Here is a 24,405-nt window from a genome sequence, read left to right on the forward strand (position 1 = left end):
GAACTCTGTGTCCATTTGTCTGCCACGTGACAAGAGCACTTGTAAAGTGTTTTTAATACATAAACTTGTCAAAGTGTCTGAAGCATAGAGAACTCAATTTCCTCTCATCTCTGTCCTAAGAGGATTACCCCTAATTTTAAAAGTTTTCCTGGGTCTGGCCTCATCTATGAAATATTCTGTTTATGCCTTTTTGTCTAGAAAAATAATGCCTTACCAGTATGAACCACCTCCCAAGAATAGAGTTTAAATAAAAACACAGATTAATTCTATACCTCATGCACCTCTGGAATTTGAACTTCTGTAAAAAGAATCTAATTTGAATAATCATGATTTGGAGGTGCTGGTTTCGGACTTGGGTGACAAAATTAAAAATCACACAACACCAGGTTTATTCAGAAGCACTAGCTTTCGGAGCGCTGCTCCTTTATCAGGTGGTTGTGGATCAGATTCCTATTGAATTAATCTTGTTGAAATTATTTGTGCTTTGTAAAGGAAACTGCAATCTAGGGGTTTCCTATAAATGACTGTGTTAAAATAAAAGGAAAGGTAGGTTAACCTATGAAGAGTTAAAGAAGGTAATTGGAAATAGAGAGATGATATATTAATCCAGGCGTTTTAATGCACCCCATCAACTGGAATGTCTCAGCTATCCAGAATCTAATCTAGTCAATGTAATGCATTACTGATTTCTGTCCCAGTACATTAGGAATACCATATAGTTCATAACTTACCTTGACATGACAATGACAAAACCCTGACAATATAAGAGGTGAAATAGATGTATCGTGGGGTGGCATCAATTTTATTTCTGTTGAGATTATTTAGAGCAAAGCAATAATCAATCATATTATTTTAAATAGACCAAGTCTGAAGGGTTTGAAAGAAGAGAATATTAATGAATGGTAGTATTCATGGAAATTTTACCATGTTTTCATAGTAAAAGCATGGAACATAAAATACAGACAAAACAAAAATGGCATCTTTGTTTCCTTTATCTTTCCCCTCTCATCACACATGTCACAGTTGCTGCAGCAAATTGTCTCCATATACATGGAACAGCATGTGATGTTCTTGCATAAGTGGTGACAACTCATAGAGTCATAGAGATGTACAGCATGGAAACAGACCTTTCAGTCCAGCCCATCCATGCCGACCAGATATCCCAACCCAATCTAGTCTCACCTGCCAGCACCCGGCCCATATCCCTCTAAACCCTTCCTAATCATATACCAATCCAAATGCCTCTTTGTCTATTCACCCTATCCATACGCCTCATAATTTTGTAAACCTTTATAAGGTCACCCCTCAGCCTCCAATGCTCTAGGGAAAACAGCCTCAGCCTGTTCAGCCCCTCCCTATAGCTCAAATCCTCCAATCCTGGCAACATCCTTGTAAATCTTTTCTGAACCCTTTCAAGTTTCACAACATCTTTCTGATAGGAAGGAGACCAGAATTGCACACAATATTCCAACAGTGGCCTAACCAATGTCCTGTACAGCCACAACATAACCTCCCAACTCCTGTACTCAATACTCTAACCAATAAAGGAAAGCATACCAAACGCCCTCTTCACTATCCTATCTACCTGTGACTCCACTTTCAAGGAGCTATGAACCTGCACTCCAAGGTCTCTTTGTTCAGCAACTCCCTAGGGACCTTACCATTTGCAGGGCTCAATTGTGCTGTGATTTTAATAGTTTTTTAAAAATTTCTTGTTGTGAAAATTTGCAGGACACAAGTTTGCTGTGTTTTTGAATAGGCTTTTTAAAATTTCTTGTGAACACAAGTTTCTGACACTGTCATATTCAACTACAATGTTAACTCTAATACTGGTAAAAGTGTGAACCGCTTGTACAAGGTATTTTCAGAGAAATTGATTAAATAAATTATGCTGTTCATTATTCTTTTAAAGGGGGTACTAACAATCAAATTCACTCTCATCTGCTGTGCCATGCAGCTTGCTATAGTTTAAATTATTTTATTTAAACTCCGCATGGAATATTTTGCAAACTTCATGGACCAATATTGATTATTCCATAAAATCAAAATATGCAGACACTGGAAATTTGAAATATGGTAGTCTGGTGGAATCAGTGGCTAAAAAGAATGAGAAAGTTTGGCAGCCTCTGTGGAAAGCAAGTGTTTCAGGTGATCAATGTGTATTTCCACCATTTATTGTTTTTTAAAAAAATTTTCAGTACTTGCAGCAATCTGTACTAGAGTCTCTGATGGGAATCTGTTTCTGAGTAAAAGTTGCTTCATTGGATCTCATTTAATAATGACCTAAACTCACCATGGAGCCGATGATTCAAAAGTTCTCCTACCGCCGCGATTTCCTCTCCTGCGCAGTCATGACAGAAACTAGTAAATGGAGCTGGGATTCATCCCTCAAAGTGGGTAAATCAACCAATATCAGTCTGGCATGTTTTATCAGTTAAATTGCACATAACAATTCCAAAGGTATCATTTTTGTAAAGAAATATACTTTACAAAACATGTATTTTGGATTAAAGATTTACATAAATGTGAAATAAAGTAAGTTAAACATGTGGATGAGCATATAAAACGCCAGGGCAAAGTATGTCATGCACCAAGTGCAGGCAAATGGGATTAGTGCAATTTGGTGTTTGTGGGTTGACATAAACATGGCGGGCCGAAAGGCCTGCCTCTCAGCTCTGTCAACTCAATCAAATCACATTCCGTAATGGCTGGATTGTAACAAAAATTACATATACTTCTGACTTTACTCCTCTCTCCCCGAAAAGTCTAGCTTTTGTTTTACCCCCTGATGACAGCACCATTTCAATGAACAGAATCAAAACCCACAGCATTTTGAACCGATGAATCATATTTGAGGAGCGTAATCGAGAAAAAGACAGAGGTGCAGTTCCTGGGCGCTCCGGAGGGTTTGGTTTCTCTTTAAATTTCGGTGAGAGGGAAGAGAGCAGATGCTGTCGCAACCAGGTAGTGGCAGCTTACAGGGAGCTGCAGACTCCCATTGACGTCAGGCTGTTTAAAGACAGGTCAGAACAACAGGGCAGTGTCGAGAGATGGAGTGAGTAAAGGAAAGATAGAGAGAGAGTGGGGTGACAGAGTGAGAGTGAGAGTGAGAGAGAGAGAGTGAGAGAGTGAGTGAGTGAGTAAAGAGGGGGGGGAACGAAGTGAGTGTATAAAGGGAAGACGGAGTGAGTGTGTAAAGGAGAGAGAGAGAGAGAGGGGGGACGGAGTGAGTGTGTAAAGGGGAGAGAGAGGGGGACGGAGTGAGTGTGTAAAGGGGGGAGAGAGAGAGAGAGAGGACGGAGTGAGTGTGTAAAGGGGAGAGAGAGAGGGGACGGAGTGAGTGTGTAAAGGGGAGGGAGAGGGGGGTCGGAGTGAGTGTGTAAAGGGGAGAGAGAGAGGGAGTGTGTGTGTAAAGGGGAGGGAGAGGGGGAGAGGGAGTGTGTGTGTAAAGGGGAGGGAGAGAGGGAGAGGGAGTGTGTATGTGAGAGAGAGGGGACTAAGAGAGTGGGTGCAGTCCGGGGAGGTTCTGACGGCCTGAGCATGTGGGCTGGTGCTGTCCCTGTTTAAACACAGATTGACACTGAGCCAGGAGCAGCCTTTTGCCCGAGGACACGGTTTGAAGAGCGGACTGTCGCTGCCGGAATCTGGGACAGAGACCGAGACGGTGTGTCAGAGCCTCCCCGGTACATACACACACCCCCACCCCCGGGTGAGAGTGACTGCTCGGGCCGGGACCAGAGTCCCAGGGCCGGCGTTGACAGGCGGCGGGGCCTCGCACCGTCGCCCGGGAAGTGGAGCAGCTTGTCCCCGTTGGGCAGGGGGCAGTGATCGCGGGGACGATGAGGCTGTGGGCTCCGGGCCTGTGTTTACCGCCGCTCCTGATCTTCCTGCTGCCGGTGTCGGCCCGCAGCGCCGAGTGGTACACGGCGTTCGTCAGCACCGCCTACCTGGACCCCATCAGCAACATGACCGTGTCCGGGAGCAGCGAGAGCGGCAGGTGAGGGGGATCAGGTACTGGGGGGAGGGGGATCAGGTACTGGGGGGGTCAGGTACTGGGGGGAGGGGGGTCAGGTACTGGGGGGAGGGGGGTCAGGTACGGGGGGGGGTCAGGTACTGGGGGGAGGGGGGTCAGGTACGGGGGGGGGTCAGGTACTGGGGGGAGGGGGGTCAGGTACGGGGGGGGGTCAGGTACTGGGGGGAGGGGGGTCAGGTACGGGGGGGGGTCAGGTACTGGGGGGAGGGGGGTCAGGCCCGGGGGGGGTCAGGTACTGGGGGGAGGGGGGTCAGGTACGGGGGGTGTCAGGTACAAGGGGAGGAGGGAGGGGGGTGTCAGGTACAAGGGGAGGAGAGGTTCTGGGGGTGTCAGGTACAAGGGGAGGAGAGGTTCTGGGGGTGTCAGGTACAAGGGGAGGAGAGGTTCTGGGGGTGTCAGGTACAAGGGGAGGAGAGGTTCTGGGGGTGTCAGGTACAAGGGGAGGAGAGGTTCTGGGGGTGTCAGGTACAAGGGGAGGAGAGGTTCTGGGGGTGTCAGGTACAAGGGGAGGAGAGGTTCTGGGGGTGTCAGGTACAAGGGGAGGAGAGGTTCTGGGGGTGTCAGGTACAAGGGGAGGAGGGAGGGGGGTGTCAGGTACAAGGGGAGGACAGGTTCTGGGGTGTCAGGTACAAGGGGAGGACAGGTTCTGGGGGGGAGGAGGGAGGGGTGGGTCAGGTTCTGGGGGGGATGTTAGGTACCAGGGGGAGGGACAGGTTCTGGGGGGGATGTTAGGTACCAGGGGGAGGGAGGGAGTCAGGTACAGGTGGTGGAAGGGGTGTCAGGTATGGGGGTGGGGGAGAGAGAGAGCTGTAGGTGACCTGGAGGGGAGGTACTGGGTGGTTGGGGAAAAATTCTGGGGAGAGGGGAGCTGCAGGAACAGGTGGAGAGGTGTGGCAGGAGGTCAAGAGATGGGGGAGGGGCAGGCACCTGGGACATGAGGGTGATAAATACTGGGCACCTTGATGGGACAGGGCATATGCTGGGGGGAGGGCTTTGAAGGGGCAGATGCTTTGAGGGTATAGGGTTAGGTAATGTGGAAGAAGGTAATAGAGGGATAAGTGAGAGGATCAGGGAGAAGAGGATAGGGAGTGGAATTGTAGTAGGAGAAGTGGGGGTAGGTTGGAGTCAGGAGATTGGGGAGGGAGATGCTGGGTAGTTGGGGTAGGAGGTGAGGGGTTAATGGAGAGGAGGAAGTGGAGACTCGGGGAGAATATGGGGGGGTTTGGCAGAGAAGTGGTGAAGGAAGGAAAGGGGAGGTGTAGGAGGAAGGAATTTGGAGGACAGAGGGATTTGAAGAGAGGGTAGTGATTGTGGAGGAGGAGCAGGAGTAAGGGGAGGTTTAAATGAAGAACGGTAGATGCTAGGGATTAGGTTAGAAGGAAGGGCAAGAGAATGGTGTGGTTTTGGGGAAGGGTGTGAGGGGAGCAAAGGAAAGATGGCTCATCAGGTGTGAAAGAAGAGAGCAGGCTATCAAGGATAGCATGGGGGGAGGGTAGACAAGGGAAGCTTTTTTTTAACAAAGGAGAATTTAAGTCATATGTTTGTTATGGGCTTTATTCTTTTTTTTTCTAGATATGGTGATAGCTCACCTAAAGAGAGTGTGCAGGGAGTAATAGGGATTCCTAGGTCCAACCGGGACCAATTGGGATGTGGCCCCAACACCGAATACTTCATACCTCGGTCAGGGGAACCATGGATAGCTCTGATTGCTAGAGGAAATTGTACTTTCAAGGAGAAAATTTTGAATGCTGCCAAAAAATTGGCATCTGCCGTTGTGATTTACAACTTTCTTGGTACTGGGAATGCAACAGTAACCATGAATCATATTGGTAAGTTTTAGTATATTACAGTTTGTAAAAACAGATGACCGTAACTGGTAAATCTTGTTTTTAAATTGTAATTTTGTCCTTTTGGGAAAACGTACGTGTTTCTTTGTTGTTAGTGCAATGGTGTGAATTGTTCGTATGTTGTTGCATAAGCAATTGTACATCACCCCCTGACGTCATCAATGCCTCCTGAACAGGTTGTTGTCTTTATTAAAAGATTACTGAAATTTTAGTTACAGACATTAAAAATGTTTGAATTGTGAGTTCTGATTGCATAAAAATGAGATTGTGTCTTAAAAAAAAAGAGTTCTTCTAACTGATTAATAACCTTACATTTTGAGCAAAGATAACTGATTCATAACATTGCGAACAGTTTTTATTTGCAGCAGAACAGTTTATGTATGCCAGAGTTACTGTGTATTTGTCCTTGTTTCTGAAATCACTTCTGTACTGAAGGCAGTGGGTGAGGAAATTGCGGAAGTGTTTGTATTTTGACCTGGTAAGGACAGGATTTCTTATTTTTCTTAACCTCCCATTTGTTTGATTGCAACCGGTTTTTGAACTTTAAAATAGCATGCTGTATTGCGAGTTCATATGTACTTGTCAGAATAAAGAAATTAGCCAGGCAAGTTTCTTAACTTAGATAAGAAGGCAGTTACTTTTACTGCTAAAAGGCATTTAGATCTTAATTTGTATTCATTATATTTATAAAAATGTACAAGTATTTTGTAATGCATGGCCTCTCATTCACCTGCTGTCACTTGCCATCTATCCTGCCCTTACATGATCCTGGGTTTGGAAGGTGCTGTCTAAGGAACCTTGGTGCATTTATGCATTACATCTTTATGGGCAGCATGGTGGCACAGTGGTTAGCACTGCTGCCTCACGGCGCCAGAGACCCGGGCTCCATTCCCGCCTCAGGCGACTAACTGTGTTGAGTTTGCACATCCTCCCCATGTCTGCGTGGGTTTCCTCCGGGTGCTCCGGTTTCCTCCCACAGTCCAAAGATGTGCAGGTCAGGTGAATTGGCCATGCTAAATTTCCCGTAGTGTTAGGTAAGGGATAAATGTAGGGGTATGGGTGGGTTGCACTTTGGCGGGGCGGTGTGGACTTGTTGGGCTGAAGGGCCTCTTTCCACACTGTAAGTAATCTAATCTAATCTAATCTTGTAGATGGTTCAACCCTCTGCTACTGAGCATTGGTGGTGTTTGAGGATATGTTGTCAGTCTGTTTTGACCTGAATGGTGTCATGTTTCTTGAGAATAGGGAGTATTCTTTCACACTCCTGACTTGTGCTGCCTTGGTGAACAAGTTTTGGAAAGTCAGTTGATGAGTTATTCATTGCAGAATTGCTAGGCTTTGTCCTGCTCTGGTAGCTACAGTATACCCATGGCCAGTTCAGTTTACTTTCTGGTTAGCGGTGACCACAGCATGTTGCTAATTTGGGAATTCAGTGCTGGTCATAGCATTGCATGTTGAGAAGCCATGTTTAGGTTCATTCTGTTTGGAGATGGCATGAATGTTATTTGCTACGTGTCAACCTGAACCTAATATTGTCTAGGTCTTGTTGCATTTGGACATGAACTGCTTCATTATCTGAGGACTCTCAAATAATGCTGAATGTTCTGCAAATCATCTGAGCATTCTCACCTCTGACCTTAGGATAGAGGAAACATTGATAAGGCAGCTAAATTTGGTTGGATCTAGGGTACTACCCTGAGGAACTCCTGCTGAGATGTGTTGAAGCTAAGTTCACTGACCTCCAATAACCACAATCATCACTTTTTTTGTGTCGGGTATGACTCCAATTAGCAGTGAGTTGCTCGAATATTGTAAGGGCCCAAAGCCTTTGCAGCATCCAGTGCCATCACCATTTCTTTTCCTGTCACATGGAGCGTATTGAGTTAGCTGAAGATTGATATATGTTGAGGACGTTTAAAAGAGGCTGGGATGAAATATCCACTTGACACTTGTGGCCGAGGATGCTTATAAATGCTTTAACCTTATCTTTTGCACTGATTTCCCAGACTCTCCCTTTTTTTGAGGATGGGATATTTGTGGAGTCCCATGCTCCAGTGAGTTATTTAATTTATCCACAACTATTCACAACTGCAGACCTTGGATCTGAGTTATTTAATTGTGAAATTGCTTAGCCCTATCTCCCACTTGCTCCCTATGTTGTTTGGCACACAAGTAAACTTGAATTGTAGCTTCACCAGGTTGACGACTCATTTTAAGGCAATGCCTGGTGCTGCTCCTGGCATGCCCTTCTGCACTCCTCATTGAACTCCAGGTTGATCTCCTTGCTTTGTGGTAATGGTAGAGTGAGGCATCCATGAGGACATAAGGTTGTATATTGTGTTGGAGTACAATTTCATTTTCTGATTACCCACAGTGCTTCATGGATGCCCCAGTCTTGAATTGCTTGATCTGTTCAAAAAATCTATACCGTTCACCACCTTGGAAATGGACACAGTATGGGGTTTCCTCACTATGAAGATGGGTTTTAGTTTCTACAGAGACAGTGTAGGATGGTCATTCCTATTGATACTCTCATGAACAGATTAACCTCTGGCAGGCAGATGAAGATGCTGCCAGGTATATATTCTTTTCGTCACCATCTGCTACAGATAGTCTAACAATTCAACCAGCGTGGTCGGTAATGGTGCTGCTGAGCTACCCTTGGTAATGAATGTTGACATCCTCTATGCTTCCTCCAAATGCAGTGGCAGCATAGTGGCTCAGTGGTTAGCACTGATGCCTCACAGTGCCATGGACCTGAGTTTGGTTCCACCCTCGGGCTACAAACTGTGTGGAGTTTGCACGTTCTCCCTGGGCCTGCCTGGGTTTCTTCAGGTGTTCCAATTTCCTCCCACAGTCCAAAGACGAGCGGGCTGGATGGATTAGCCATGGGAAATGCAGGATTACAGGGATAGGGTAGGATGTGTGGATCTGGGTAGGATGCATTTTAGAGGTTCGTAGTGGTTTTGATGGGCCTGCTTCCACACTGTAGGAATTCTGATTCAATGAAGTGGTATTCACCATGAAGGAGTACAGATCCATCAGCTGAGAGAGGGCTGGTGGTTTTCTTACTTGTGTTCAGCCTGGTGCTGTGATACTTCATAGTCTGGAGTCAATGTTGAGGACTTCCAAGACAACTTCCTCCCTGCTAAATACCATTATGCCACTGCTTCTGGTCATACCCAGTGATGGTGTGACTGAGAGTAAGGTATGCTTCTGTGAATATGACTGACTGACTGTTTGTTTCTTTCAAGCTCTTGTTTGATCAGTCAGCGAGACTGTGCTCTCCTAATTTTGGTACTAGTCGCAAATGTTATAAAATGGTCTTTGTAGAGTTTATGGGGCTGAATTTGCCATTGTTGCTTCTAGTCCTGAGGTTTACACCAAGCGACCACTAAGATTTAATTTCTCTTAGACATTTTCAGTCGTTCATTACAACTCCATCATTTTCTGTGCCATTTCAGAGGGCAATTAAGTGTCAACCACACTGCTGAATCACAGGTAGGCCAGATGAGGTAAGGATGACAGTTCGCTCTTCGGTTAGTGAAGCGGAGATTTTTATGAAAATGAATGGTTATCATTCAATTTTAACTCCAGATAACGTTTTGAATTCAAATTTCACCATCCATCATGGTGGCATTGAACCCAGTTTCCCAGAGGCTCTGGATTACTTGTCTAGCAAGAATGTTGGCTCAGCCACCAAGGCCTCAAACTCTAAAATTCGATCTCTAATCACTAGGAAGTCCACCTGCGCCATTGAGAGTGGAATCAATACTTTTAACTGACCGTCCCCAGACTTACTTTCTGCCATCAGAGTGGTGTTGAGCATCTTTGATTTTTTTACCAATCAGGGTGAGTTGCAACCAATGTTGCCTAAAAAGCCCACCCCTGATATGGGAAGGTGTTTGCCCTCATCAGTCCTCCTCTTTACTACTACAAAAAACTCAATCAAGTTCATGACACATAGCTTTGTCTGTGGGAAACTATGTTGACTATCCCTAATCAATCCTTGCCTTTCCAAATACGTGTAAATTGTGTCCCTCAGGATTCCCTCCAATACCTTGCCCGTCACCAATCTCAGGCTCACCAGTCTACAGTTCCCTGGCTTGTCCTTACCACCTTTCTTAAATAGTGGCACCTCATAAACCAACCTCCAATCTCTGGCACCTCACTTGTGATTTTTGATAAACAAATATTTCAGCAAAGAGCCCAGCAATTATTTCCCTAGCTTTTCACAAAGGTCTAGGATACATCTGATTAGAAATTTATCCACCTTTTATGCATATTTTAAGACATTCAGTACCACCACCTCTGTAATATGGAAATTTTTCAAGGTTTCACTATTTATTTCCCCATGTTCTCTACCTTCCATACTCATTTAGTATCTCACCCATCTCCTGCAGTTCCATACATAGGCAGCCTTGCTGATCTTTAAGTGACCCTGTTCTCTCTGTCTAGTTATCCTTTAATCCATAATGTATTTGTAAAATCCCTTTGGTTTTTCTTTAACCCTGTTTGCCAAAGCTCTGTCCTGTCCCCTTTTTGCCCTTATACTGTTGTAAGGATTCACTTAATCTCTGCTGTCTATACCTGACATATGCTTCCTTCTTATTCTTAACCAAAACCTCAATTTCTCTCATCATCCAGCATTCCCCAAACCTACCAGCCTCTCCCTTGACCATAACAGGAAAATACTGTCTCTGGACTCTATCTCATTTTTGAAGGCTTCCCATTTTCCAGCCATCCCTTTACCTGCGAACCTGCCCCTCCCATTCAACTTTTGAAAGTTTCTGCCTTTTGCCATCCTCAATTTAGAACTTCAACTTTTAGATCTGGTCTATCCTTTTCCATCACTGTTTTAAAACTAATAGAATTATGGTCACTGGTGCCAAAGTGCCCCCACTCATTCACCAGCCTTGCCTTATTTCCCAAGAGTCTGTCAAGTTTTGCACCTTCTCTAGTGGGTACATCCACATACTGAATCAGAAAATTTTCTTGTACATACTTAACAAATTCCTCTCCATCCAAGCACTTAAGACTATGGCAGTCCCAGTTTATGTTTGGAAAGTTAAAATCCCCTACCCTACCCACCCTATTATTCTTGCATAGAACTGAGGTCTCTTTACAAATTTGTTTCTCAATTTCCCACTGACTATTAGGGGGTCTATACTACAATCCCAACAAGTTGATCATCCCTTTCTTGTTTCTCAGTTCCACCCAAATAACTTCCTTGGATGTATTCCCAGGAATATCCTTCCTAAATACAGCTGTAATGTTACCCCTAATCAAAAATGCCACAAATCCTCCTCTCTTGCCCCCTTTACTATCCTTCCTGTAGTATTTGTATTCTGGAACATTAAGCTTCTAGTCCTGTCCATTCCTGAGCTGCATCTCTGTAATTGCTATGATATCCCAGTCCCGTGGTTCCAAACCTGTCCTGAGTTCGTCTGCCTTGTTAGGCCTCTTGCATTGAAATAAATGCAGCTTAGTTTATCAGTCCTACCTTTGTTCTCTGCTTTGTTCCTGCCTATCCCATCTGTTTGACCTATTCCGTTCCCAATCTCCCTGCCAGTATATTAGTCCTCTTCCAATTCCGGTGCAATCTGTCCTTCTTGTTCAGGTCACTTCTACCCCAGAAGAGATCCCAATGATCCAAAAACATGAACCATTCTCCCCTGCACAAGCTCCTCAGCCATTCATTCATCTGTTCTAACCTCCTATTCCTACTGTCACTAGTTTGTGGCACCAGGTGTAATCCAGGTATTGCTATCGTTGAGGCCCTACTTTTAACTTCCTGCCTAACTATGTTGTTCATTCCAATGTGTAGCATTACCTCCTGCTGGTCCATCTTCCCTTTAAGAATATTCTGCACTGTCTCTGAGCTATCCTTGATCTTGGCTCCAGGGAGGCAATATACCATTCTGATTTCTCTATGGCTGCAGAAACTAGACAGTCCCCTATCGCAATTAATCACTTCGAATCTAGCATACTCATTGTTACATTAGAGCCAGCCATAGTCCCAGAACCCTGGCTGTCAGTGCTACATTCCCTGAGAGTCCATCACCCCCTGCGTTTTCCAAAACTTGTTAGGGATGGGGATAGGCACAGCAGACTCCTGCATTACCTGCCTCCCTCTCCTACCTTTCCTGGATGTCACCCCTCTACCTGACTGTATCTTCAGTTTATCTCCCTCCCTGCAACTACCATCTATTGCACCCCCTAACTCCTGTAAATTCCTTATTGCTTCTAGCTGCTGCTCCAACTAATCCATGCAATCCAAGAAGGTCATAGAAGGAAACTATAACATAGGGCATCATGCTATTGGTGTCGATCACCAGACATTCCCCATTTCCATCCTTACTGTAATTTTGCGAAGCACATAGAAATGTTGGGTCGTCTGTGTTCCCATCTTGCCTCTGCTCAAAGATTATGGATGGTACGAGTGCCCCATTCAATGAGGGCCATGTTTGACCTTGTAGGCTGCTGGCTAGTGAAGGGGACTTGTGCAAGAAGTCCACATCTTTCTCAAATACAAAGAATTCAAAAGGGACAGAAGCCGCCCCTAATCTTCGCACATGTTGTACATATCCTTGTAATATTTGTCTCTCCTCATTCTTCTAGCTGCAACCTGTAGCTTACTATCGTGTTGAATGGTTGACCTTTTAAAATTTTAATCGTGGGATGTGGGTGTCACTGGTTAGGCCAGCAGTTGTTGTGCATCCCTAATTGCACTGACGTTGTCAGTTTGGAATCATATGTAGGCACCACTGGGTAGCAATGGCAGGTTTCCTTTCTTAAATACATTACTGAATTAGATGGATATTAATGACAACTGACAGTTTTATATAGTTGCTTTTAATTCCAGTCATTTTTCTTGAATTCAAATTTGGCTATCTATCATGATGGTATTTGAACCCTTGTCCATCCAAATTAGCCTATAGTTCTGAATTACTAGTCTAGAGGCGACACCACTACGCCACCACCTCCTCCTTGGCATACACAATGTATGTGACAGAGTCAACACAGGTATCTCAATCTCTTACACTGGTGTTGTCTCTTCCATCTCATTTTTCAAGATGCTCATAAGGGAATACCTTTACTATCTCGTAATCAACTGCAGCCTTATGCAGGTTGGCTCCTGATATTTCCTTTCCACTCTGTCCTGGATTTCTTACTCTTGATCATATATTGCTGATATCTGATTCCGAAAGCCTTATGAGACAGCGGTTGGCATTTCATCTCATCAGGACTAAAACTACGTTTTACTACCAATCACAGGGCCTCAGTCTCTGCATTTGTGAGGTGCTGTCACAAGGTGAACAAGGTAACCTGGAAATAAGGACTAAAGGGTCCAGCTATCCATTGTCCAATATTCTCAGAGAAAGATTGCAGACTTTGTAGCAGGCTTGATGTTATTTGAGTATTCATTTGATATAATCTCATTCTCTTAATTTCTAACCTGGGGCTAGTCTTGTCTTCAGTCTGCACCACAAAGCAGCTACATCCTCATCTTCTCCTCACTCTTGCAGGTCTCTTGCATGTAGTGAATCACCCAGTGGTACTAATAAATTTACACAAATAAGATAGCATCCAAAATGAATTTTCATAGTAGTGGGAAAGCTGTAAACCAGAGGTGGTTCTAGTAGGTTTGGGCTGACGTACAGAGTCTTGCATCAAGAGTTTCTATTGGTCCAATCCTCCTACTTTCATTTCTTCATTATTAACATTACGCAGGAGAGATGTTTTGTCGTCTCCTCACCAGCACCAGTATTTCTGCATCACAATTTACTGTAATGGTTCAGCAGAAAAGGAGAGCACAAATTATAGAATAAATGAGCACATTCCATCTTGTAACTAAGGAGCCAGAGTATGGTTTGCTGTTTACAGGGTTGCCACAAAACCTACGTAGGCATGTACCTAATAAGATGCCAATTGGAATACGGCATCATTTTCACCATTATCTACATCCTCAGCAGAGATGTTGCCTACTGCTAATTGCTTGTGAACTGAGTTGGTTACTACGCCATTTAGAGAGCATCACCACAATCACCATTACTGAACCTAGCTTTTAATTCCAGATTTATGAATTAGTTGAATTTAAATTCCTGCAGCTACAGTGGTATGATTTGAACCCGTGTGCCCAAAGCACTAAGTTGGGCATCTGGATGACTAGTCCAGTGATATTACTACTATGCCACCAGCTGCCCAATGTCACCTTGATCCCCAGCATTTCACAGGAATTATATGCAGTCTTCTTCTGTTGAAGATTAAGCAAATTAATGACAGCTTGCATATGATGGATGCCTTGCAATGGATTCTCCTGAGAGCTGTTATGATAATCTGCTGGTTTCACACTGTTCAAGCAGAAGGTGGAGTTCAAATTCTGCACCACTGGTGGTTGTAGTTAGAGGAAGTGGGAACAGAAGTTGTGACATCCCAAAATAGTGACACATTTAACCACAGTATGATGTGAAGGATAACATTTTAATTTTAAAGGCCGAATACTATTGGTGCCAAAAAAGTACAGAAATATTGGTCAATGTATTATCTTGATGTTTCTGTATTGTCGTTGAGCTTGTTGAAACTCTTGCTTCTCTTGGGTGAAAAATGGCACTCCAGGTAGTTGCCATCTATCTTCATGTGGCATGCTTCCATTGACATTCAGTAATTCCCCCTCTTAAGACTGAAGGTCTGGTTTATTAAAATGTTGTTTGAACCTCTGTATAATGCCATGTCCTTTGTTCATGTATTTAATTCTGCTTTTCCATTTGAAGAGATAAGATTTTGGGGCAGTTTCATAGCGTGTGAGCCATCTGTTTATTCCGTCTGTTTTAAAAACTGATCAGTATTTTTGGCAACATCCCCAGCCACCTGTTTAAATTTTATTACATTCCAGATTTTTTTTTTTATTCACTTCAATTCCCACATAGCAGTATATTGTAGGCGCTTGTGCTCAGCCAATACCAACGGCCTTGCAAATGAGCTGCTTTTAATAAGTATTTACGATGGGAAGATAGCTAGAGAGGATCATTGGCAGACGCTCAACTACAGTGTTGCAGCAATATTATAAACACTTTGAATATTTCAGCAAGAAGCATTGCAATTAAACTGATGTGGAGATGCTGGTATTGGACTGAGGTGGACAAAGTTTAAACTTCACGTGACACTAGGTTATAGTCTAACAGATTTATTTGCAAGTACAAGCTTTTACAGCACTGCTCCTTTGTTAGGTAGCTAGTGGAGCAGGATCGTAGGACACAATTTATAGCAAAAGATCACAGTGCAATGCAACTGAAATAATATATTGAAAACACCTAGATTGCTGGAAAGTCTTTCATCTTTTAGAATGGGTTGCAGGTTTCAATTTATTAATATGTAAATCCCACAACTCATTTCAAGGCACATTTTTGAGATAGCTTAGGTTTTGTTAAAAAGGTGACATCTCAGCTCAGGTGTGAGGTTAGTCTGTATGTATTCCAATCTTGAGTCAGACTGGTTCTCTTTCCAAAGCAGGAATTTATAAAATGTCACATGGATTGACTGCCTGCAGATTCTGTGCTTTTTGAACAAAATAGAATGCTATACACTCAAACACAAGCCCACGTGCGCACGCACACACACTCTCTTACTCTCACTAATGCAGACCCTCTCTTATACACACTCGTTCAGGTGCATACACACACTCTTTTTCAGGTACACACACACACATGCACCTCCCCCACACTCTCACCCATGCACGCACCCTCTCACAGGCATATACTCCATCACACTCGTGCGCACACTCCTATCAAGCACATGCACACATTCACTCTCTTCCTCACACACACACACACACACACACAAGTCTATGGGGTGAATTTGCATTTGCAGATACAGTCTATTTTGTTCAAAAAGCACACAATCTGTAGGCAGTTAATTTATGTGACATTTTATAAATTCCTACTTTGGAAATAGAACCCATCTGACTCAAGATTGGAATACATAGAGTCTAACCTCACACCTTTTTAATGTATCATCTGAAATTTTTTTATAGAACCTTTTTAAGTTATCTCGGGAATGTGACTTGAAAGAAATTCTGGGATTTACATATTAATGAATCGAAACCTGCAACCCATTCTAAAAGGTGAAAGACTGAACAGCAATCTCGGTTTGTTTAATATATTGCATCAATTATATGACACTATGATCCTTTGCTATAAATTGTGTTCTATGATCCTGCTCCACTAACTACCTGATGAAGGAGCAATGCTCTGAAAGCTTGTACTTCCAAATAAACTTGTCGGATTATAACCTGGTATTGTGTGATTTTTTTTTAACAATGAAACTGATGTCAATACAAAGAAATATGATCCTTGATGGAAGCTATGTTTAACCTTGATTCCTGCCATCTTATTTTTAATTTGAAATCTCAGTGGAATCACTTTCTTTTATTCCAATTCTGCTTCATATTTGGATATGATCTTTTACTAACAGTTTACTCTCTTTATTCTCAGGGACCGGAAATACTGTTGCTATCATGATTGGCAATTCAAAGGGGATGGAAATTCTAGAGTTAGCTCGTCGAGGTATCCCAGTGATCATGTCCATAACTGTTGGTACCCGACATGTGCAGGAGTGGATGAGCTCTCAGTCAGTAGTATTTGTAATTATTGCTTTCATAACAATGATGATCATCTCCCTGGCGTGGCTCATTTTTTATTACATCCAGAGATTTCTATATGCAGGATCACAGTTTTCAAGTCAGGTAAATATTTGTGAAGAAAATTTTTAAAATATTTTAAAATTTCCATCATATTTCTGAAATATTTGTTCAGACTTTTAGGTTCATATCTTTTAAATAAAGCATCACTTTGAATGTCAGTACACCGCTTAGATTTTTACTTAAATTGTGATTATTGTATAAACTATGTGTGAAATGAATACTTTCTCTTTCTAAATTAGCATTTTACATTTTCCTCATTTTTTTTGCTCTCTCACATTATAATCTTTTTACAATTAAGAATATTCGTGCTGAATTACATCCACTTCTTTTTATACGGCATATTCCTTCTAATTTTCCCTTTTTTAAAAAAAAAATCCTGGTTTTAAAGTACCTTTTCTTTACAATCTCCTTCAGTTTGCTGTATTATTGTAGTACTTTGAATGTTGATAAGCCTTCAAATCTTTTCCAGTAAACTGTAGGTTAATGCATTGTAGCAGTGACTTGAGCAGGATTTTATACTGAACTTTCTTTATTCTGTTCCATTGTCTTGGTAAAGGTGCAAAAGCAACATTTTTTTTTTGTTGTTACTATTTACAGCAATAAGTAATAGTGTATTTTACTTTTATAGTTTTGTTAATAACCTCTGTCCACTGAGGTAAATCTAGTTTGAGGTAATGTGCAATACTTCAACTTGAACCCTGTTTTCTGGCTGAGAGCTGAGCAAACCATATTTGAGATGGAAAGATCTCAAATCCTGCAGGTTATTTAACAGAAAATGTCACTAAGAACAATCAGCTGGCCTGATGACACTTGATTTCTCGACTCACAAGTGAACCGTGTTTAGTGCTCAATTGCTCTGTGTCATTAAAGAAGTAAACAAGCCTTAGAAAGAACTGCAATTGCGTAAAGTGACTAGCAGATTATAGAGTCACAGAGACATACATTTCAGAAGCAGATCTTTCCATTCAACTCATCCATACTGACTAGATATCCTAAATTAACTTGGCCCATCTCTCTCAAAACTCTCCTATTTGTGTACCCATATAGATGTCTTTTAAATGTTGTAATTGCACCAGCCTCCTCCACCACCCCAGCAGCTGATTCCATACATGCAGCACCCTCTGCGTGAAAAAGTTGCCCCTCATGTCCCTTTTTAAATCTTTCCCCTCTCATCTTAAACCTAGCCCCTGTCGTCTTGGACACCCCTATCCATGTCCCACATGATTTTATAAACTTCAGCAAGGTCATCCCTCAGTCTCAAATGCTCCAGGGACAGTAGTCCCAGCCTATTCTGCCTTTTCTTATCGTGCAAACCCTCCAAATCTGGCAGCATGCTTATAAATCTTTTCTGAACCATTTGAAGTTTCATATCCTCTTTCCTATAGCAGGAAGACCAGAATTGAATGCAGTATTTCAAAGGTGGCCTAACTAATGAATAAATTAGGATTTTTTTTTCAAACAGCGGTTTCACTGATATTCCAGTTAGGCCAAACAGCAGTGGGAAGATGAAATGGGACGGTGGCAGCAGGCTGACAGTGGAATTTATGCCACTTCGGGCTCATGTAACTTGACTCATTGAGCTTTGGAGACCAGCAACAGGTCTCCTTTTGTTTTTTTTTAAAGAAAGGGAAGTTAAATTTCAGGCCATTTTGTTTTTGATTGCAGCCCTGAGGTTGCTCCTGTTCCTCTTAGCTGCATGTAGCTTTTTTTGGTGTTAGCCTCCAGTGATTCCTATAGCCATTGTGAATTAGGCTACATGTAGATTGGGTTACCTTGATACAGCTGGATTAGTATCACTTGTAGTCTGGACAGCTTGCTTTTGGGAAGTAATCTTCGAAAAGGTATTTATGGTTTGGGTTTATGTGCAGGCTATGGGCACTAATATTTCAGTGTTTACTATTTATGGTGGTGGCACAATTTCAGTGAAGAATGCACACCTGCCAAATTGGATGATTTGGGATCCATTTTACTTCTTTCAAGTGAGCATAATATCAACCAGGTTCTTTGCCAAGGAGTATAGAGGCAGTGCATCTTGTGCAGCTGGATTTTGGAGCAGGTTCCACAAATTTAAAATTGGGTTAAACTTTAAATATTTAGGAGGCCAAAGTGAGGACTTCAGACGCTGGAAACCAGAGTCTAGAAAAGCACAGCAGGTGCTCCTTGGATGCTGCCTGACCTGCTGTGCTTTTCCAGCACCACTCTAATCTAGACTTTAAATATTTAGGAGACTAGCTTAAAAGATATGAACATACTAGCTTTGAATATAATCTTTTTTTTCATCTATCAGAACAAGAAAAACAAGAACAACAGGAGGGAAGCCAAGAAAGCTATTAGTAAACTTCAGCTGCATACTGTCAGGCATGGAGATAGGGTAAGGCACTATTGTTCTGTATGTCTGTTGGCAGGATTTTGGTTTTAACTTTATTTTAGCAACAACTTGCAGGGAGTGAAGTTTTGCCAGGGGTGTAAGGTCTTGCTTTGCACAGTTCATAAAATTTGCTTCATATGAATCAAAAGGATACTTGGATTATTTTTCAAAAACTAAGACTGCTAATTGATTTTTTTTTTGTGGATATTTTAAACGTGTTGTGGTGTATTTTCTTGGTTTGCATGGACTACCTCCATATTTTGTACAATGCCACTTGTGCCACACCACACACAGTCCTCTGCCCCCACAGCCTGATTACAGGCTGATTGCTACACAAAAATAAATGGATTGTCCACTTTGAAAATTGCACTCTTCCCCACTGAGTTGGTGGTTTATTTTTGGATGACACTTTTCATCATAGGGTAGTGGATATTATGTGGCCCTTTTGTCATCTCCATAAGGTACTATGTCCAAATGTTGTAAATGGCCAATAGAAAGAAACCGAAATGCATTTAAACAGCGTTTCACAATCTCAGCTTGCTTTCCAGCTTTTGCAATGTAGAGAATGATTCGATGTTAGAAAATACAGTAGTTTGCTGCTTACAACAAAGATCTACAATAAATAATACCACAATTAATCCGGTGATTGATTTGCTTTGGTCATGTTCATTAAAAAGATGAATATTTGCCAGGGTGTCAGGAACACCTCTCTGGGATTTTTTACATCCATCTGAGAGGGCCCTGTAATGTCTCATCTGAAAGATGCATCTCTTAATAGTCTGACATTCCCAAAGAAATATTAGCATAGATTTATATAGTTAAGTCTTGGAACAGGACTTGATTAAACCTATAAACTTGTGATTTAGAGACAGGAGAGCTAACAATCAGCCAAATATGATATTTAAAGTTCAATAATCTCTCTGAAGAATTGAATGGTCTCAGCATTGGACAAATATTTCAACTTGTCTAAAACTGATCTCCCACATCCACCTTTCAAGTGACCTATCTTGTCACTTCTCACTTTTTATCTTTGACAGACAATGGGTTTAATTCTTGTTCTGTAGTGCTGGAGAAGTTTGAGAGTACACTTTTTGGAGGAAGAACAAGGATAAGAGTTTTTACTCAGGATGTAAAGACTCTGCAAAGTCTAAATAAATATTAAGATCTGGTGTTCAATTACATAATTCATCGAAGGTTTAAGAGTCACTCAATCCTCAAAAGTCCAACAGCTTTTATAAATAGGAAGAAGGAAATCATGCAAAATTAATGTGAAACATTCTTAATGCCACCAAGTGTACTGTTTTGCATGAGAAGGGGCTTTAAACCTTTGTGAGTGGGAAAGTACACTCTTGAGGTAGTTGAGATCTAGGGAATAAAGGGGGTCGAAAGGAATTTAATAGTTTTGAGACAATAGTAATTAAATGACGATTTTCTCATTTCTCCGTTTGGGCATCGGTCAAACTAGAGTTTTAAAAACCATGATGTTCTGTATGGGGCAGGCCTGAAAAGCCAACTGGTCTATTCCTGCTCATTAATGTTTCTTGTTTGAATTCTTGACTCTAAGCTGTCTTTAAATCTTATGTTCAACTCACCGTCAAAATTGTCTGTTTCCACCCTTCACTTTCTATACCTCAATTCTTATCTCAACTTTTTTTACTGTTGAAAATAAGCCAATAATAAATTTAAATTTATAAAACCAAACTGTCCACAGCTTAAATCAAAATGTGCATACTTATGTATCTTATTGTTTATCCAGTCCTATTCTTCATCTAACTTCAAACTTTTTTACTCTTGTTAGGAAGTAGATTTGGATATTGATGGCTGTGCTGTGTGTATTGAAGTATATAGATCCCGAGATGTTGTGCGAATTCTTCCTTGCAAGTATGTACCTTTCGTTAATGTGATATGTAATGCATTTGATTTCAATATTTTAACCTGAAGGAATACGTACAAGAAAATAATCTGAATAATCTTTAATTTATAAAGACCAACGTTTTTAAAAACAAACTCGTGAATAAAATGAAATGGAGGTTTGGAATTTTTTGGTCTTTACTATAATAGCATTAATAAATTGAAGTGGAAAAATGGGCTACTGTAGAGCTGTAATGATCATCTTGATGCTAGACAAGTCATCCAGCTCTGGGCAAGGGAAGGGTTCTTCCACAAGAAGAATTGGAAATAGTGTATGATTTACACAAGCCATCTGTGCAAAAAAAGGGAGCTGAAAAAGGTCAGTCTTTAAAAGTAAAACATCTTCAGATGGAGAGCAATTGATTTCCATCGAAACAATTAAACACTAATGTGAGACTGAATGACTATAATTCAGTTTGCTGTTTTCCTTTGATTTCCCCATGTAGAGCACACTTTATTTTGAAGGGAGAGAAGAGGAGAGATGCACAGTAAATCCAATAAGTGAATCATAGAATCCCTACAGTGTGGAAGCAGGCCATTCGGCCTATCGAGTCCAGACCAACCCTCTGAACAGCATCCCACCCAGACCCTATCCGTGTCACCCCACATTTCCCATGGCTAATCCACCTAACCTAGGAAAGATTATTGAATAATGCAAGGTCTTATGCATTTCTGGTAGTGCAATCCAATTACTGTAAAGGATGAAGTAGATTGTCACCTGTATTTTTTATGCAGTTGTATCTGATTTTTGGAAGGTTTTCCTGTAACTATTGTTCTCTAGTATTGGATTTTATTTCTTTGAAAAAAAATTGTCATTGTAAATACAGACAGTGAGGTGTAGGTTTGAGCATGCATAGTAGTGCCAGTTTGGTATTGAATCTCTCATGTTAATTTCGATTAAAAACACAAAATGGGACTGAGTTTAATGGTATTAATTTGAAGTGTAAAAATTAACTCAAACTTAGCATTATAACTGAGTAAATGTCTTCCAATCCTTACACAATTAGGAGGATTCTCTAATTCAGAGGTTTCTGATAATTCACAATAGTATCCTAAAATTGTGTGCAATTATGTGCACAGGTCACGTAACCAGTCAGATGGCGAGAGTTGGTTTTCTCTTATTAGTACACAGGTGATTGTCGTATAAATCAAGTTCTGTTTAAAGCATCAGCATTAATAACCATCCCTATTCCTAGAACCCTCAAATTTCTGTGGCCTCTAATTAAAAATGCAACCATATAAGACCAAAGATGTGCAGGTTAGGTGTATTGGCTATGCTAAATTGCCCACAGTGTCCAGGGGTATGCAGATTAGGTGAATTAGCCATGGGAAGTGCCGGGTTACAGGGAAGGTTAGGACTTGATGGGTTGAATGGCATGGCTTGACACTGTAGGGATTCTGTGATTCTTTAAGAAAGTAACTGGAGAAGACCATTTTGCCCTTAGAACCTTCTCTGCTTTTCCAAAAGGTCCTGGTGGAGCTTCTATCCTAATTGTACCTTTCCACCTGTCACCATATCCCTTAATTCCTTTAATATCCAGAAGTCTCTATCTCGAACATATTCAACAATTGAGCATCCACAGGTCTCTGGGATAGAATACTATAAAGATTTAGAACACAGTGAAGAAATTTCTTGTCACTGTAGTTTTAAATGACTGATCCCCTCATCTTCTGTGTAGGTTCCTCAAACAATGGAAGTACCTGTCAAACAGAAGAATTTTAGATATGTGAATTAAATCACTATCATTTCCTAAACTTCAGGGAATATAGGTCTAGTCCACTCTGTTTTCCCTCATGGGACAATCCTTTAATTCCATGAACCACCCCTTGACTCTCCCTGTGGCAAGTATGTACTGACGTTAAGAACACCAAAACTGCATATGGTAATTATTTTTATACTAAATACTAGAATGAAAAGCAAGTTAATGCTTTTTTGTGCTGCTCAATTAACAGTGGCAATTAAAATATTTTTGGATCTGATCTCTGTGCTTAGATTCATTTACATTTATAAGTTACATTCACTCTTTGAAAATTCATTGGAAACTATTATGTCTTAGCATTTGGTGCAAATATCAACATGGCTGCAACAGAAGTTGTACATTCTTAGATAGTCGTACATTCTTTGCCTCCAGCTTACAAGAATTTAATCGAGATCGAATTGATACCATACTTCTAAACCAATCTCGGAAAACACGTCTAGCAAGAAATAACCTGGCTAGCTGTGGTTTACAACTGGTTCATGTGGCTACAACAATTTGCTTATGATTTGTATTGTTCTTTAGGCATGTATTCCATAGAATATGTATTGATCCATGGCTTCTTGAGCATCGAACCTGTCCAATGTGTAAACTTGATGTCATTAAAGCACTTGGCTTTATGGTAAGTGATGGAAGAAATAATTGGATGAAATACTAAATTATTTAATTGGTATAATGTTAAAAGAAGTGTGTAATTAGCAGAATATATTAAATCTGTTTCAAAGGATGTTGCCTGTGTTGAGGTTTTGAGCTATAGGAAGAGGCTGAATAGGCTGGGGCTACCTTCCCTGGAGCGTTGGAGGCTGAGGGGTGACCTCCATAGAGGTTTATAAAATCATGAGGGGCATGGATAGGATAAATAGACAAGGTCTTTTCCCTGGGGTGGGAGAGTCCAAAATTAGAGAGCATAGGTTTAGGGTGAGAGGGGCAACCCTTTCACACAGAGGGTGGTGCGTGTATGGAATGAGCTGCTAGAGGAAGTGTTGGAAGCTGGTATAATTACAGCATTTAAAAGTCATCTAGATGGGTATATGAATTGGAAGGGTTTAGTGGGATATGGGCCAGGTGCTGGCAGGTAGGTCTAGATTAGGTTAGGATATTAGGTTGGCATGAACAATTTGGATTGATGGGTCTGTTTCCATGCTGTACATCTCTATGACTCTAAAGTGTTGTCCTTTGCTCTGTGGTAAGACTGTTACCTCCCAGTCTTGTCACTATAGATTTAAGCTTCACTCCAGAAAGCTGAACACATTATCAGCTGATGATTCATTTCATTTCTAAAGAAGTGCTGCATAAGTGGTGCTGTCTTTCAGATGAAATGTTCAGCATTGGCCTGCACAGGTGGTTTTAATAGATCCCTTGGCAGTATGAGAGAAGGAAGAACGGGGGAGTTTCCATTGTGTCCTGATAAACATTCATCACGCAACCACAACCAAAACAACTTATCTTTTCCATTTGCTGTTTATGAGACCTTGCTAACGAAGCTGTCCACATTACTGCAGTGACTATACTTCAGAAGTATGTACTGACTTTAAGTGCTTTATGTTGTCCTGAAGATATAAAAGGTGGGATATAAAAGTAAATTTTTTCCTCATTGAACATGCTCTTGTATATTATCAGTAAGTGCACTGGATAATTCCCAAAACAGTTGGGAGTATTTGTCAAATTTTATGAACAATTGTTTTTCTCTTGTCAGTTTTTGTTAATGTCATGCCTATCCTGGACATTTTCTACTTATTAGGGTTAAGAATTCTTTGGGGCACAAAAGGAATGTTGGCATTCCCTCC

General features: G+C 41.5%; 1 protein-coding gene across 3 annotated transcripts in view; it reads left to right on the forward strand.

Moving 5' to 3' along the window:
- Positions 1-2,945: 2,945 nt before the first annotated feature.
- The window catches only part of LOC140481441 (E3 ubiquitin-protein ligase RNF149-like), a 38,513-nt gene continuing 17,053 nt past the window's right edge, over positions 2,946-24,405 (forward strand). Inside the window, exons 1-7 of one of the 3 annotated variants that reach the window (XM_072577616.1) lie at positions 2,946-2,964; positions 3,574-3,997; positions 5,606-5,862; positions 16,374-16,624; positions 18,870-18,953; positions 20,749-20,831; positions 23,144-23,240. In XM_072577616.1, the coding sequence (XP_072433717.1) occupies positions 3,840-3,997; positions 5,606-5,862; positions 16,374-16,624; positions 18,870-18,953; positions 20,749-20,831; positions 23,144-23,240 (930 nt within the window). In that variant the 5' untranslated portion in view covers positions 2,946-2,964; positions 3,574-3,839. Of the gene's footprint in view, positions 3,024-3,472; positions 3,998-5,605; positions 5,863-16,373; positions 16,625-18,869; positions 18,954-20,748; positions 20,832-23,143; positions 23,241-24,405 lie in introns of those variants that run through there. The other 2 variants (XM_072577615.1, XM_072577613.1) reach the window with 2 other exon arrangements.

Source organism: Chiloscyllium punctatum, chromosome 9 (assembly GCF_047496795.1).
Source record: "Chiloscyllium punctatum isolate Juve2018m chromosome 9, sChiPun1.3, whole genome shotgun sequence".
Taxonomy (NCBI): domain Eukaryota; kingdom Metazoa; phylum Chordata; class Chondrichthyes; order Orectolobiformes; family Hemiscylliidae; genus Chiloscyllium; species Chiloscyllium punctatum.